At 36.1% G+C, this 18,079-nt stretch overlaps 1 protein-coding gene across 3 annotated transcripts; it reads left to right on the plus strand.

Annotated features, from left to right (window-relative positions):
* Window positions 1-130: 130 nt before the first annotated feature.
* On the plus strand, window positions 131-17,462 carry LOC126703300 (ferrochelatase-2, chloroplastic). Of its 3 annotated transcripts, none has more exons than XM_050402261.1 (11): window positions 131-386; window positions 463-662; window positions 1,071-1,401; window positions 3,968-4,111; window positions 4,555-4,656; window positions 9,315-9,418; window positions 9,510-9,636; window positions 11,110-11,262; window positions 12,696-12,796; window positions 12,953-13,154; window positions 16,817-17,462. In XM_050402261.1, the coding sequence occupies exons 2-11, from the start codon at window positions 547-549 to the stop codon at window positions 17,039-17,041; spliced, it is 1,605 nt and encodes a 534-aa protein (XP_050258218.1). In that variant the 5' UTR covers window positions 131-386; window positions 463-546; the 3' UTR covers window positions 17,042-17,462. The 3 variants fall into 3 exon arrangements, with proteins under 3 accessions (XP_050258218.1, XP_050258217.1, XP_050258219.1); XM_050402260.1 differs by having other exon boundaries at window positions 496-662; XM_050402262.1 differs by having other exon boundaries at window positions 133-386; window positions 496-662; window positions 1,222-1,401.
* Window positions 17,463-18,079: the final 617 nt, after the last annotated feature.

Raw genomic sequence — 18,079 nt, forward strand, 5'->3', positions numbered from 1 at the left:
AAATAAAGGAAGAAAAAAAGAAGTGATGGTGATAGTACAAGAAAGGAAATGAGAAAAAAAAGAAAAAGAAAAGGATAAGACAGCATATTTGAGGGACAGAGAGAGAGAGAGAGAGAGAGAGATTGAGTGGCGTGGGCTTCTAATCACTACGTCATTCTGAGTGGCCCTCCCTTCTCACCATACCATACCACTTCAACTACCTCTTCTACTTGGTTGGGACTTTGAGAGAGAGAGAGAGAGAGTAACATAGCTAAACTCCAACTAGTATTTCTGCTTATTATTGTAGAAAGTGAAAGAACGCACAAACTCTCTCTCTCACTCACACCCTTAATCCCCATTTCTTCATACTACAATTTCTTTCACATGCTTCCTTGCCCTGCGTGTTGGTAATTCCTCTTTCTTCTTCATTGATAAATTTTTTCAACTGGGTTTTGATGTAAATGTTTGGTTTTGGGATTTCAGGCTCATTTTGTGTGGTGGGGTTTTGATTTTTAGGCACGTGAAAGAGGAGGAAGAGTTGTACTAGTTCTGTAAACTGTTTTGAATATGAAGGGTCTGATTCATGGTCATGCGTGTTCCTCTTCTCCTTATTCTTCATCTTCGTCCACATTTCTTCGTCCTCCATGCCTCACCTCTACCTCTCGCAATTGCAAATTCCCACTGTAAGTTTTCCCATTTTCTTCTTCTCATTTTTTTTTTCTTTTTGGTTGAAGTGTACTTTTCGTCCCTAAAATCTACCTTTTTTGTCACTCAAAATTTTAAAAGTTTCAATTTTGTCCTGAGTACTACAAATTTTACGACATAAGTCTTACAAATTGATGTGTTACCTTAACACTCTGTTTGCAAATGGGAGATAGATTGAAGGAAGGGTGGAATTGATGCTTGTGACTACATTAAAACCTTTTGAATTTGAGGGACAAAAATTTGAACTTAGACCAGATTTCGGGGATGAAAAGTGTATTTTAACTTTGAGTGCATTATTAAAAAATTATGGTAAAAAATTTGTTTATGTGAGATTGGTATAGCAAAATCCAAATTTTGTTATATTTTGGTGTTCTTTGCTTTGATAGGCAGTTGCCACAGGCAATGTGTTCCTCCCAAAGAATATATCGTTGCTCGGGGGTTCATATGGAGGCTTGTCATAATTCTTATCTTTCAAAAAATCACATAGTTGCAAGATTTTCTTGGGGATCGTCTGAAATACAATCTTTGTTTTCTAAGCAATCTCTGAACAAGCATTTACTGCCATTGGGGGCACTAGTGACCTCACAAACTCAACTTGATGTCTCCAATGTGCCTATTGTTGACGAAGATAAGATAGGAGTCTTGTTGCTCAACCTTGGAGGTCCAGAGACTCTTGATGATGTGCAGCCTTTCTTGTTTAACCTTTTTGCTGACCCGGTAACAAGCTTTCATTTTTTTTGGGTGTGTTTAGTGCGTCTCAAATAATTCTTTATTATTCACTGCTGGAATATTCATTGTCAAGTTTTTCATTGGCCATTATGTTTATTTTGATTCATCAATATTTCCTTGTTAGATGGGTCAGAAATTTTTGACCTTTATTTAATGCAAGTTTCTGCTTTCTTACTTTGTTCTTTCACAACTTATATCGAAAGATATGTGCATGTGGAATGGTTTATGTTGCAGGTGAATAATATTTTCTTTTCACAAAATCTTAAAATGATATTTGTTGTTCCTTGTGTATATCTTGCCATCAGTTACACAGTTATATCATCTCTGGTACTGATATTTCTTTATTTTTTCTCTTCACATGTATACTTCTTGTATACAAGGTTGTACCCCTCTTTGCACCTTTTTAATGAATTGCTTTACTTAATACACACACACACGCATAAATCTGTATTTAGGATTGGGGATAGCTCTCAACAAATGGTGGGTGATAAAATCATGGTTATGCTACGTCAACTTTTTGTGTGTGTGAGCATGTGCCCTGCAAAATTCACATTTATCCCTATAAATATGGAGTGATTTCATTTTGGTTAGAAATTCGATTGTGTCAATTTAGTTCTTGGCCTTTTGATTCTATTTCAATGATACCCTTGCCATTACTTACATGTTACATTTACAATTAACGTGACAACAACAAAAACAACAAAGCCTTAGTCTCAAATTTTGTGGTCGGCTATGGATCCTCAACAAATTAGTCAGGGTTAGCCACATGAATTCTTTTCCTCCATTCTATTCTATCCGAAGTCATACTTTATGTTACTTCCTTAAATGATGTGTCCTTTTTTACTACTTTTGCATGTCAATGGCTTAGGTAGCATAAAATAACTGTGTTAGCCACCTTTTTCTTCTTTCCTAAATACCAGATCTGTCTCTCTCTTTCATTCTTATTTCGTGTTCTTCCCTCTTTATCTAATTGAAGACTCTCTAGAACAAAACTCTACTCGCTGTAACAATCAGTCACTCCAATGATGTTGTTGTTAGATCAACTAGAGACCCCAATGCTAGGCTAGGTGATCATGAAGGATGATGTCACTGGCGATGGAGGTACCCGGTGTGGCTAAGGCAAAATGGGGTGGAATTTTTTCTTGTTGGAATTCTTGTTTAATGGAGTGAAATTTGTGCGAAACGGTGAAATGGATGGGATTGTTTTGCTAGTGGGTTTTTTCAATATTTGCTTTAAAGGAGTGGAACTGAAAATGTGGTTAGGTCTAGCAGTCTTTTAGGATTTTGGGTTTTGGTTGTTCTTGGTAAGATGTAGCAAGCTCTCGTTGCTGGCTTACTTGGATTTGGAATGGAGGTATGGGATTGATTTCTATGGAGTTTGGGGTGTGTTTGATTCGTCATTGACTTTTTCTCATACATTTGGGAGCGTAACCTTTTCCAGAGTTGGGTGTTGTTGAGTGAGGATTGAAACTTTATTGGCATTTGATTGTAAGATGGTGATTGGCATTTGATTGATTGAGTTTTTGTTCTTTATTTGGTTACCAAGAAATTGGAAGGAAAAATACAAGTAAAAGAAAAGGGAGAAAATAAAAAAAGAACAAGAGAAATGACAGCATGGCAGGTGACATGGCTATTATGTGACACCTATGTTGTTGAAGCTTCCATTTTATGCTACATAATTATTATTATATCACTATTTTATTAATGTGACATAAGAAATCTGTTAGATACATCCACATTTTCTATTAGTGAGATAACGACAAGGATAACATTGAAACAATGTAAAAAAGTCAGGAACTAAATTGACACAATTGAATTTATGAGGACCAAAATAAAATTACCACATATTTATAGGACCCAAAATGATTTTTTTTCCTTTGTTTCCTCTTTGGATCATGTACCTCCTTTCAGATGTTTGCTCCTGCAGTGCTATATTTCTATATAACCACAATGCTATATTTCTTTATAACCATAGTGAACGAGGCGTTTTCCATTTTCTGATGCAAGGATTAGTCATTAGTACTTGACCGAGAAGGTTATTTCAATAGTTCATATAAGCCAAATTTAATGATATGATCTAGACCTCATTATGGGACAAAGTTTTTCTCCAAACTGAGTTGGAAGAGTCTCATTTAGCCCATTATGTGACGATTCAAATGTGTTTTATTAAGATGACTTATCCTAACAAAAAGTCATACGAGTAAAAGTATATGTGAATATTCATTTGAGTCACTAAGTAGTGGGTTGGAGAAACTTTCATACGAATTAGTTTGGAGGAAAACTCTGCCCCTCATTAATTAGAGAAAAAAAGTCTATACCAGATATTTTGCAAACCTTCATCAAGCCCAGTGAATTGCATCTCTGTCCTTTATATCTTCCTGAACCTAGACATCAGAATACTAAGCAACAAAGAATCTTTCCCTTACAATTTTTTCCCTTTATATGAGCTAATATTAGATCTTACAATGTCATGTGCACTAACAAACCCTTGAAGTGGACATTCATTTTCGACCGTGATGTTGCTGTACTCATTTGACTTTACATTATTGGACAGGATATTATACGATTACCACGGTTGTTTCGTTTTCTTCAAAAGCCCTTGGCACAATTTATATCCGTTCTCAGGGCTCCCAAGAGCAAAGAAGGCTATGCATCAATTGGCGGTGGCTCTCCTCTTCGACAGATAACTGATGCACAGGCATGATTATTTTTGTTAACATTGACTTGAATATTAATATTTTATTTTTCTGTTTTTAGAGCTCATTTATCCATTGATTTATTTTTTAGACATGATCTTAGTTATTTATGATGTGTACATTGAAGTGTATAGTGATTTCTGGTTATTGGGATGATAATCAATCCTGCATCCTGCAAAAATTATAAATATCTTCATTCTCTGCTTTTTAAAAGGTGGGAAAACTTTTTGTCCCCTCTCACTGTGATGACTATGGATACTCAAAACATAACCTGTAGATATTAATAGTTTGAAGCATTGTGATTTCTAGTGGATTGTAAGTATTAGTTAGTCACAAACTTACAAGAGTACTTTTAGGAAGAGCTTTTATGTATGAGTTATTTTATAAGAATGCCAATTTTGATCTTTTCCTCGTCCTTTCTCTGGCTATCCTTTTATATATTCAGGCTGAAGAGCTGATGAAGTTCCTTTGGGAAAAGAATGTCCCGGCTAAGGTGTATGTTGGTATGCGTTACTGGCATCCATTCACCGAAGAAGCAATTGAACAGGTATTTTGTTGGTTCTAATATTGGTTTCCTATATATTAATTGGTACATTAAGATGCTACCATTGTTGGATCACTCTTTTCCATTTATTATTTACTAGTTTTAGAGCATAATGCTGAATAGTTTATCTCCTTTTGATGATAATGATGGTGCAAAGCCTTTTTTTTTGCTTTTAATTCAACTGAAGTTGCAGAGACTAAAGCTTGTGGATCTTTTATATAGGCCTATTTAATAGCACATTAATTGAATTGTAACATACGTTTGGAATATTGGATGTTTTTTGCAGGTAACAAATGGATATTCCATATAATCTTGTTTAAATGTAAAACTGGTAGATAACTCTTGGAATTTATAAACTTTGTTCCATGGATTTTTTGAAGTAAAAAACAAGTAAATTTGAGCTTTTTAAATTTTTTTTTTTTATAAGTAAGAAAAAATTTAGTAACAAAAAAATATATACAAAAAACGTAAGAAAAAAACAAACTATGTACAAATAAGAGAGAATTAAAGAACAGCAGAATGGAATCACTAGACGTGAATCCCCAAGCTCAAGACCAGTCGATCAAAGTCTCTGTAAATAATGCTATGATCTGATCCATCGAATGTTCTTGATCCTCAAAAATGTGATTGTTAAGCTCTCTCCAAATAATCCACATAACACGCTAGGGTACCAAATTCCAAATATTTGAAGCATGCTTCCCCAAACAGTTCCTCCACCCCATCAATAAATCACAAACCTTTGGGAAATTCCAAGAAACTCCAAAAGTGGTAAGAGCAAAACTCCACAACTTAGAAACCCCCTTGCAACGAACCAACTGGTGGTCAATATCCTCCCCACTATGTCTACCACAACACCAATCTACTATTAGAAGCCCTCCCTTCTCAAATTATCTCCTGTAAGACTATTTTCCCAATCCTCATGCAGTTGTCCGAACAAAGAAAGCAACTCGACATGAAGCCTTTACACCCCATATGCTTTTTTTTTTTTTTTTCGAAGGGAAAGCATTAGAAGAAGATCCCCTCAGATCACTAAAGGAGCGGATGTCAAAGTCTCCATTTTTCTTCAACCTCCATCTCAATGGTGTCCATCCTCATTTAGAGGAATATGTAACTCCAACTGGTGAAGAAAAACCCCTACTAACTCCACCTCCCAATCACTAAACCAATGTTGGAACCGCACATCCCACCTGCGTACATCCCCCATATTCTGTCTCACCAAAACATCCTCCACCAATGCTTCTCTATTTAACGCAATCTCAAATAAAATTGAAACTCAATTTCAGAGGTTGATCTCCACACCACCAATCTTGCGAAAACCGTACTCTCTTCCCTATGCCAACCAAATATGCTTTGAAAAGTCCTCCCACCCCATCCTAATACTCCACCACAAGCCACATGCATGTGAATCCCTACCTAGTTTCAAACAACACCCCCCCTTCCCCAAACTTTGAAGCTACCACAAGCCTCCATAACTGAGTATCCTCAGCCCAACCATTTCACCAACAAAGCTTTAGTAAAAGTAGTGATCTTCCTTATCCCCAGCGTGCCACACTCAATAGGAGAACACACCTTATCCCACCTTACCAACTTAAATTTATGTGACTCCTCCATACACACACATCCCCCACACCCCCCCCCCCCCCCCCCCCAAAAAAAAAGAAAAAGAAAATTTCTCTGCAACTTTTCAATCCTATTTGCTACCCTAGTAGGGATTGGGTGTAGTTACTTCCCCCCCCTTCCCCCCCTTTTTTACCCCCCATGAAGTAATTTTAGGCTGATTCCAAAATCTTAAATACAATTGTATTGATCTAGAACATTTCTGTATAATTAATGCTTTAAGCAAGTATCGCAATATATATTATTCATCTTCTTTTAGATGCTGGATCTTGATGCGATGGTAAGTTCCCTGCTCCCAAGCAATATGTCATGGGTTCAAGTCTAAGAAAGAGCCTCTCCAAAATTGGATTAAGGCTGTATACCTCTTCCAGTTCGCAGAAGCATGAGTGATCCAGCATAGAGTTGCAAAAGGGTGCATGTATAGAAATTAAGAAAAGGTAACAGGAATAAACCCTAGGCTTCACCACCTTGGACTGCCTGGATTCACCACCAAGCTATGGAAAATTTCCAATATAATTTCGTTCATCAAAATCAGCATGTGCAACACTGTTTTCTGGAGCCTTTTTCCTAAGTTACATAACATTAGGAAAGAAAATCCCTATCCAAAAAAAAAAAAAAAAAAAACATTAGGAAAGAAAATCATCCATCATCTTTTTCTTACATTGCAGTCTTCTTCTTTTACCTGACATCAAATTCCTATATCAGTCAGATTAGAGATTCGACATTAGGTTAAACATAAATTTGAATCCCTTGCTTTAAATTTGAACCCCTTGCTTTTCTTTTGACTGCCTTCCTCCCTCCTTGTCCATCTCTCTCTCTCTCTCTCTCTCTCACACACACACACACACACACACTCAACTGTCTCCTTCTTGAGAATACCTGCAGAAGTTTCATTTGTTGTGTGATAGTGGAGGCTTTGATACCACTTGTGTGATAGCAGAGGCTCTGATACCACTCGTGCAATAACGCTCAAAGATTTGAACAAACAACTATAAAGGAAAGTAAATTAACAAACACATAGAGCACACAAAAATTTACGTGGTTTGACAAACAAAACCTACCTCCAAGAAGACAGATATCAAATCCACTGTACTCAATAGGGATTACCAAGCTCAACCTCTCTTACATAGCTCTCATCATGGGTATCATTTCAACCCCAAAAGAACTATTAAATTGCTTTTCTTCCAGGAGCCTTCTCTTCTTCTCATATGGGAGGACTTTTGGGCCAAGGCCACCAATCCTATTCCTAGGTGAACAAGAAATATTAGTTACTTTTTTGACAAGGAATAGACTTCCTTCCACATAAAGAAAATCCAAAAAAGGAAATCAAGTCAACTTTCCTTCCACACTAAGGAAAGCCAAATAGTTAACCAAATCCATATACAAATTCAGACAGTTTCTAACAATTAAATTTTATTCTTGGTGTGAGACATTTTGATTCTTTGATCAAACCAACCAAATGAACCCAACCTATCAGAGCTATATTAGGATAAAATAAGGTTGAGCTTGAGTTGTGTTGGTAAGGATAGATGTCTATTGGGTTGGATATTGAGTAAAATGTCTGCCACTTGGGTTGATAACGTAGAGTAAGGTGTGGTTACTCAAGGCTATTGCCAACATGTTGCTTTGTCTGAACAGCGGCCCTGCTAGTGTTTCCTCATGAGAAGTGCCATTAACTGTAAGAAGATCCTTGTTTATCAGCATTGTGTTTTAAGTGTAAGAGTGAGGATATTGAGAAAAATGTCTGCCACTTGGGTTGATAATGTAGAATAAGGTGTGGTCACGACTATTGCCAACATGGTGCTTTGTTTGAACAGAAGCACTGCTAGTTTTTCCTCCTGGGGAGTACCATTAACTGTAAGAAGATCCTTGTTTGTTGGCATTGTGTTTTAAGTGTAAGAGTGAGGGGAGCAATTAGATCATCCCCTGTTGCAATATTTGACGGAAAGACAGCTTTGATTTTCAGTTTTGGGCTTATTTGGTGCTTTAAATACTCCCGGAATCTGTTCTAAGCTTTTGAGGAGTTAGCATGGTTTCAAAGGGAATGGACAATTTATCACCATGTCCAGGCGGCTTCTGTTAGAAGTGTGTTTGGCTTTTTGCTTCACTGGAGGAAATAGTTTTCCCTCTACTTTTCAGATTTAATTTTTAAAATTTCCAAATTACTTGAAGTCAATAACAATTAATAATTGAAGTGGTCTTTAGTTTTCTCTTTGTTTGGAATTTCTTAGGTAATGTCTGTTAGATTTTTTTCAAAATGAGGAATACTATTTTTGGATTGGTTCAGTTTAGCTTAGAAGATGGAAGAGGGAAAGCTGGAAGGAGAACAGATAACTTAGTCCCACATTGGATACGTGACTTTATACACTCCAGCCTATGACATGCGTATAAGCAACCCTTCTGTAGATTGCATCATGACCATAGATCATGTTCAGCTCATGATTAAAGCTCGGAGGACCATGATTAAACCCATATAAAAAAGGATAGATCGAATAATTGAGATTAAACCAGAAAATTGTATGGTTGAGATGTGGGTTAGCTGTACACTTATCCACCAAAAAGAAAAAAAAAAAAAATTCTTAGCTGGAAAGAGAGGTCTGGTAAGTGGAATGCGAGGAAATTGTGAGCTTTGGTGAGCAGTCCACTGGTCCCATTTTGCATTATGAGTTGTTCTGGTGACTAGTGAGTGGTGCACAACATACTTAATTAGCCACCCCCTTCACTTCCTTGCTTTAATGTTTTCTTGGCTGCTCTTGTTGAGGCTATTAATTAAAATAGCATTCATGTTTGATCATTCAACATTCAGTTGGCTTAGGAAATGAGTTGAGATATCTCATACTTTTCTTTCTTCAAATATAATACCAACTAACTTTGTCGATTATTCTGCCCTGCTACTATGGTATCATTGAAGACTTAATTTACTGTTAACCTAATAGTTTTCATAATCAAGGTTTTGGTTTGTGCTATCTGTCAATTCCTAAACCTGATATGGCAATGAAATTATTGATATTACTACTTATTTTTCTTTTAAAATAATTTTGTAGATAAAAAGAGATAGAATTACAAAGCTTGTTGTCCTTCCGCTTTATCCACAATTTTCAATATCCACAAGCGGTTCAAGCCTTCGACTATTGGAGAGTATATTCAGGTGATAACCACACATTCGCTAGTATAATGTTATGATAATCCAACAAAATAATCTGATATCGATCTGACAAAATAATTTATTGGTTCATCAGGGAGGATGAATATTTAGTCAACATGCAGCACACAGTAATACCTTCCTGGTACCAGCGCGAAGGGTACATAAAGGCCATGGCAAAATTGATTGAAAATGAGTTAAAGAAATTTGGTTCTCCTGAAGAGGTACTGCGTCTTTAAATGTTTTTATTATTTTCTTACTCGTTGCATTTAATCCTGATGTTTCATTGTTGGTTTATCAATATAATTTATGGTGCTCCAGAACATATTCAATTTCTTGATTTTTGGTTGTTCACATTCCAATTTTGGTTCCGTTCCTGAAATTTTGTTAGCAAAGACTGTATAGTTTCATTTACTATGCTTCAAGTCAAAGATAATCTTCCTGTATTGGTCTGGATGGAAGTGGAATATTGCATAGTTTGTTTTGAAACTGAAGAATATACCTTTTTTTAAATTATTTATTTTTATTTTTATTTTTTCTTTTGAAACAACTTAATTTGCTTGCCTTACATTTTCACTTTAATATTATAAGGTTATTATACAATAGAAGTACATCATTATCAGTTTGAGGCAATTTCCCAACTCCTCACTGAGTTTCTGATTCTTCTTGTTTGTAATGCTTATTGGGTAAAGAGCAAAAAAACAATGTTGTAGTTCTTATCGGAACCAGCCTTACTTTTAACTCCTCAAGCAGGTAATATCAGCAGCATTACTTCAACCCTCCTGAAGCAGGGGTTGTGCAGGAAAAATATGGAGTTCCTATCTCTTGATATGGTATTTATTCATAAACACTAAGGAAAGTTCTCATAGCTTGTTGAGAAAGCCAGTCTCAGGCTCTCAGCTTACCTTGCTTCAAAAATCTAGTTATACAATTAATCTGAAACTGTTCACTCTTTGCAGACTAGGTTATAATGTCATGGGATTCATGGCTGGCCAAATTTTGTTATTTGAAAATTTAAATGTAGTGTTAAGTTTGATGATTAGATACTATCATTTGAAGTCTTTGGTGGCTTTACCTATCTTTCGACTAGTATTCCATAACTATTTTCTAAAGTGCAATTAAAGATTTGTAAATTAGTCTTTATGTGATTTCAAATATTCAAGTTTAGAGTGACATGTTACAATATTTCCACTCCTATTTGGTCAATGAGCTCTATCTCATACATCCTCTTCCACAATGATGGGAGAGAGGGTAAGGTTGTGAGTTTAAGGCCCACAGGGTGCATGGATAATTTATTTACTTTTTCAAAAAAAGGAGAAAATTACCACTATTATCTGGTTGTGCAGAATGGGAAGTGAAAAAATTGGGATCGATTTGAGTGGGATAAATTTAGCATGATAATGCAGTACCTTCCCTCATTTCATTCATTAGCTTGATAATGCACTTTAGGCCTTGTAAAAGGAGCAAACACTAAATTTCCCTTTATGGTTCAGATTCCGTCTCATACAGTTGGCTTCATTATTCACCAAATTATTGGAATGCAGCAAGTCCATATGAGAATCAACAGAAAATATATATTTCAAAGTCGTGCTTATTCTATTATATTATTTACATCTGTTGAAAAAGCTTTAAATGTTAGATTGTTTTATTGTTTTAGTTCATATGTGAGTGAATCTAATTGAAAATATGCATTGTAGGTTATGATATTCTTTAGTGCGCATGGGGTGCCACTTGCATATGTGGAAGAGGCTGGTGATCCATACAAGGCAGAGATGGAGGAATGTGTGGATTTGATAATGGAAGAATTAGAAAAGAGAAAGATAACTAATGGTTACACTCTTGCTTATCAGGTACTACTGTGTTTTCTGATGTCCTTTGTCTCATACCCGGCCCATCTTTATGTTTTCTTAATATTGGTAATGAAGATGAACGGTGTCCAATCTTGTGCTTGCAAAGTTGCACCCTAAACCCCTCCATCAGGAATTCCTTTTATTCCCTTGTAGGAATTTGAGTTAGGCATTAGGAAGTGTGTATAGGGTTAGTTAATTTGCCCTAACACACATACATATTATTTGCATTTGAGCAATACAATGATATTATAGTTTTGCCCCTCATACAGTGATTTTGCACCAAGCCTTAATTCCCCAAAAATTGTGTAGTAATAACAAAGAGATTTAGTAAGTTTAGTGACAGACATTAGACTAAAGGGAAAATTTGGAATATAAATGACCAAAGATATTGAAAGGGTGGGACTAAGGTTGGCAATGCCCAAACCAGACATACTTGTGGTTAAGTCATCTTCCAATGTGATCTGGGGAAGATTATTTGGATGCTCAAGGTCGGACAGCAAACCTGAAGTACCAATCATGTGATCAATAGCTCTTGAGTCAATGACCCAGGTTCCCTGAGCAGTGAAGCAAGCAATGGAAGTACCTGTCTGAGTTAGCAGTGGAGGACACAACAGAAATGGATAGCAACATGTGACCAAAAAACAGCATGTGAATGAGGTCAATTAAATAAAATGTGACCCCATGAGAAACACTAAAGGTGGAACCAATTAACACAAATGGGAGAAAGGGAATTGACATAATTAAACTAAATCCAGCCAACCAAATACACCAAGCCTTTTATTTTAACATAGACTGCGTAGAACCTTCACCAAACAACAATAAAACTGCCTAACCAAATCATAAATCAACTGGTCAAATAGAAAATGAACCAAACGAACAAGGCTGAACATCATGCTACAGAACCGCCAAAAAAAATATGAGAATCAACATGTACCGGTGAAAGTCAGACCCTTAATTAGAGCAGTGAACTGTGCTAAAAAATGACAACTTGCATGATACAAGAGGAGAATCCAGACATATCAGATGAAAGGTAAACCTGAGGACACCAATTAAGCAAGGACAAGTCAAATCAGCCTGGTAGAGTCAGTTATGGTAAGTTTGTTTGTTTTTTGTTTTTTAAATATTGGAAGTGGACAGTGGTGTAAGAGCTTTTGCAGTTCAGATTTTCAACTAATTCTGACTGAGAGCAACATCACCTGAGGCAGGTGAGACTATTGGTGGCTGCAACACTAGCTGGATCATGGTTGGTGTCAGATTGGGTTGAAAAATCTTGGGTTTTTGAGTTTGGGTGGGGTCGCTAGAGTAAAGGAGTCCTAATATGTGGTTGCCGGTGTTATGGTGGAATGCTGGTGTTGGCGGCATCTGGAAGTATAGTACTCTAATACAACATTACCATGTTAGACATCTTGACTTCATGTCTTATTGCATTACAGAGTAGAGTTGGACCTGTGGAATGGTTGAAACCCTATACAGATGAGACAATAATTGAGCTTGGGCAAAAAGGAGTGAAAAGTTTGTTGGCTGTCCCAATTAGGTAATTTGTGCTGGCATCATTCTTTCTATACTTTACACTAGCTGTATATTTGCTTCATCTTGGTCTCTCTCTCTCTCAAACGCATCATCTTTTTTCAGACATATTTAATTATTGAAACTTAGCTGTGCTGTTAATGTTTTGATGCTTGATTCACAGCTTTGTCAGTGAGCACATTGAAACTCTTGAAGAAATTGATGTCGAGTACAAAGAATTAGCTCTAAAGTCTGGTATAGAAAAATGGGGGCGGGTTCCTGCCCTAGGATGCGAACCAACCTTCATTTCAGATTTGGCAGATGCTGTGATTGAGAGTCTCCCTTATGTTGGAGCTATGGCGGTCTCAAACCTTGAAGCTCGGCAGGTACCTCTATAATGGAATTAAATTGATATGCTATATGATCAAACATTACTGTTTGGAATGGATACTATACTATTTTCTTTGATGGTGCAATTGATCTCCAATGAGAATGATTTTTGAGTTTTTAACTTTTAAGAGATCTACACTATTGTGAATGATGGTTATATCTTCAAATTTACTCCATATAAAAGGTAGTTACTAGATCTGAAACTAAAGCATATGTCATTGACAGTTTTATTCTATGTAATGAAGCAAGATAAGAGTCAAAGAGGATGTTCTTTGTCAGCATTGTGGATGGTCCATATAATTAGCTAAATGATATGAACCTTATGTTTGAGGGCTGAGGTGGGGAATTATTCTACAGCAAATTTTTATGTTTAATAGGCCTTCAAAAATATTGAGCTGGAAAGCAAATTAGTGCTGGACTCTTACATGCTTTTGGGCCAAAGAATTTGCATCAGCTTAATTTTTAAGCTTTTCAGCTGTTTGTTGTGCATAAAATTTAAACCTGCCAACTTTAAGTATTTATGAGCTTTATTAGTTCAGAGTTTTTTAGAAGCAAGTGAAGTTGTTCTAGATACATGAGTCTAGAACAACTTCACTTGCTATTGTTAAGACGACAAAAAAATCCAGATTAATTTTTGGATAATTTATACTTGGTGAAAACACTATTTTGGTCCCTACATTTTGGGGTCATAGTCAATTTGGTCCCTATATTTTTGTAACAATTAATTTGGTCCCTGTTATTTTCAACTTGTAATCAATTTGGTCCCTACCATTAACTTACTAACGGAAAATGCCTACATGACACATGGTGTGTGACAGTGGGCACACAAGATGCTGACGTCGCTAAAAAGTAATGTTTAAAAAAATGCCACCTCAGCATTAAATGGGAAAAAAAAAATCTTAATTTAAAAATAAGAAAAAAAATGTGGAACATTGCCAGATTTTCTCGAATTTTCTTTAGCAACCAAAAACAAAAAATGCAAGCCAAATCATTGGTACAATTCTTTAGTTTTTGAGTTTGTTATCTAGGTGCAAATCTGGGTTTCTTTTATCCTTAAGCCTATCATCATCCTCTTCCCGTCAGCCACTTCCTTGGTTCCTTAACTCCATTCGGTGCTTTAGAGAGAAACAAGTCTGAAGTTTGAATGGAAAGCCCACACTCATTTCCAAATATCCAACCCTCAACTCAACTCAAATATGGCATCTTAGTCCGGTACAAGGTTAAAGATGATCCATCAAAAGTGAAGGTGGCTGGAGATGGTCAATGCCCTTATCTCCCTTGAAACCCAAAACTCAGATTGAAAACCTAGCACAAATAAAAACCCATGGATCTACAAACCCCATTCTGAAATCCACCCACAGACCCATTTTTGAGAGCAAATCAAAATCCCATTTTCAAACAACAAACCTAGATCACCAAATCCCTACAACACAAATGGAAATCTAATCTCCAAATGCACATATATAGCTAAAATAGAAAAATTAAAAAGAGAAGGAAAATAGAGACAACGAATAGAGAGACACACGAAATGACAGCCATCGTCTATGGTGCCGCCATCATGCATCACTGTCAGCAGTGGTGGTCATGGGTCTCAGCCATGGTGGCCGATTTAAGCTAGACGAGAGAGAATTGAGGGAGTGAGATTGAGATGACAGGGAGAGGATTGAAGGAGTGGGACTGGGAGTGAGCGAGAGACTTCTGTTCTTCAACTGAAGAACAATGTCTGGAAATTTTGAGTTTTTTTTTTTTTAAATTCATTAATTTTTTTTTTTTTTGATTAGAAAATCATCAGGTTAGATTTTAGTTTTTGTTTTTCTAACATGGCTCTTTTTTAAAAAAAAAAAAAAAATTCTGAGGTGGCATTGTTTAAACATTACTTTTTAGCCACGTTGGCATCTTGTGTGCTAGCTGTCGCACACCGTGTGCCACATAGGCATTTTTCGTTAGTGAGTTAACGGTAGGGACCAAATTGATTGCAAGTTGAAAATAACAGGGACCAAATTGATTGTTATAAAAATGTAGGGACCAAATTGACTATGATCTCAAAATATAGGGACTAAAATGGTGTTTTCGCCTTTATACGTTTTGTCCCTGAAGTTTGGTATAGGTTCATTGTTAATCCCTCAAATTTTTAAAGTTGGGATTTGGCCCTTGAAATTTAAAAAAGCGAACAACTTAGTCCCTCCATCTATTTTTCCGTTTACATGCCTAGCGACTAATGGTATGCTGAGCCACCCCAGTTTTCGAGGGACCAAAATTTAACCAACCACATAATTAAGGAACTAATATTGAACTGACCCCATATTTAAGAGACCAAAATCGAACCAAACCCATAGTCAGAGGGATGAAATTGTTCCCTCTTTGGAATTTCGGAGACCAAATCTGAAATTTATTAATTTTAATGAGTAAAATCGAACTAACCCTAAGTTTCAGGGACCAAAAGCATAAGTTACCCTTTTTTTAATAAAAAAATAAAATGAAAGAGCTATTAATGGCATGAATATCTTGGGGATGGAGTAGATAGAATTAGTAATTTTGTACTTATAAAAAAGTTATAATTAGTTTCTGTGCACAGGAATTTTTTTCTGAGTCTCTTGGTCAAGGGTGTCCTAGTGATTAACTGAATAACTGTTTTGTTCCTGCAGATCTTTAGTTTAATGGTTCTTTATTATTGTGGTTCTAGTTATTATTCTTAGTCAAATCAGGTTAGGGCTCCTCTTCTTTAGCTCCTTGTGGTGCATTGGTGTGTTATTATTATGCCATATTTTGGATGTGTGATTCCAGTGCCACAAGGTTTGATGCCTAGGCTTGTTTTCTGTCTTCTGCTTTCTCTTTCCTTTACTTTCTACCTACTCTGTATAATCTGCAAGCAGTATCTGAATTTAAAATACTACCTTAGGCCATCCTTTAATTACTTAGCCTGACCTTTAATGCAACCCGAGGGCCATCCATTAATTGGTTTTATTCTATATAAAATCATGCTCAAGAAATTCTTTACGTTAAATGTTAAGTGCATTTTCCACTAAACTATGAGGTCATTGCAATGTTTAGGAGGGTTAAAGTTTCTCAATATGTATTAACCTAAACGGAAGGAGAAAAACAAAGTGAAATAAAAATTGGAAAAGAAAAGAGAAGCCAAAGAGCTTTAGCTCAAATGGTACTTCATCTTCTCACAATAATGGGGTGGAGAGTGGAGAATGAGGATGTGGGTTCAACACTGATAAATTATCAATTGTCTCAAAAGGTTAAAGCTGTTACAAAATGCTGAATTTAATCACTTAATCATAATTTTAACACTCACCTCGCGTATGGGCCTAAACTCCCCCTTAATAAGTGGGGTCTAATATGTGGGATTTTTAATATTTTGAATGGGAGATAAAGTAGAAACAGGATCAAACTTAAGACCTTCTATTTTGATACTATGATAAATTACTGATTATTCTAAAAGCTTAAGTTGTTAGAAAATGGTGAATTTAATCACTTGAACATGATTTTAACAAACACTAGTGCTAGTATGTCTTGCTAGTAAAATATATATAAGAATGGGAAGAACTCTTCACTTGGACATTCTTACCACTGCTGTCCACTTTGTGCTTTGTATCATAGCTTGCCTTGGTATCACCTGTGTGGTCTGATAGGAGGTTTGGATTTTTTGCAGTCTTTGGTTCCCCTAGGCAGTGTTGAAGAATTATTGGCAGCGTATGATTCACAACGCAGGGAGTTACCACCACCTGTTACAATGTGGGAATGGGGTTGGACGAAAAGTGCAGAAACTTGGAATGGAAGGGCAGCTATGCTGGCAGTGCTTGTTCTGTTGGTCCTGGAAGTCACCACTGGAGAGGGTTTTCTACACCAATGGGGCATATTGCCTTTGTTTCGGTGAATATCTTTGCCTCTCTATCTATTTTAACCCTCGAGAAATTAGTGAAGCTACATGTAAGTTTCGTTTATGCATACTCTTAGCATCTTAAATACATGTATTGAGGCATTATTATGCATGTCACACAAGATCAAATTCGGGTAATAGTCTAGTCACAACACTGATGTGGGTGAAAAGTAAAAAATATGTATAATAGTGGTTTTTATTTTTATACCTGAATTTATGTTGTAAAGTTTTGTATTTTGTATTTTGTTTGTTGGGTTCCATTGTTTGGAACTGGCCATATAATTGTTCGTTGACTAACATTTTGTAATTTGAAATTAGTTAACAATATTCTTTGCAACCAATAGTTGTGCACAGAACACAAGAGTTGATGTTGGCAACAGTTATAATTTGAAGAGTTTGCATTTCTCGATGTTAAAAATATCTATCTCTGGACTTCTCTGAATACCCTTATAAATGATTGTTGTTTGACATGTTCTAGTTTTATGGCTCACTAATTTAACTCCCGAGTGATCTTTGTGGCTATCTAAGCTTCCCATTTTCAAATCTTTTAACTTGTTCACTTGTAGTTTCTATGCAATGTGGAACACAGTTTTTAAATGAGAAAGAAGAAACAGAAACTGAAAGAGAGCAAAAAATATGGAAACAGCAGCAACAATATGACAACTTCAAGATAAACGAAGTATGCATTGTACTTGCATAAAGTTGGGCTGTTACTTAAAGAGTATATATAACAACTTTAAGTGTTAATTTACCAGTTGATTTTATCGTCGAACTTAGCACGATCTAACCATTAATTCCAGTCAAGCTCCATAAATACGACTGTTTCAATTGATTATACATGACATGTTCCTTGTGCCTGTTCTGATGTCTTTTCTGAACATCCATGCATAAGATTTTGACACTTTAAAAGGTGGGTTGGTGTAAAACTGAAACGTCTTTGGCTTTGTTTGAGAATGTACTTCCAATATGGCATTACAATTTCTAAAGAGCTCCACTTGAAATGCCTGCACTTTATTTTAAACTCATCTATGTTGT

The sequence above is a fragment of the Quercus robur genome, chromosome 10 (assembly GCF_932294415.1).
Source record: "Quercus robur chromosome 10, dhQueRobu3.1, whole genome shotgun sequence".
NCBI lineage: Eukaryota > Viridiplantae > Streptophyta > Magnoliopsida > Fagales > Fagaceae > Quercus > Quercus robur.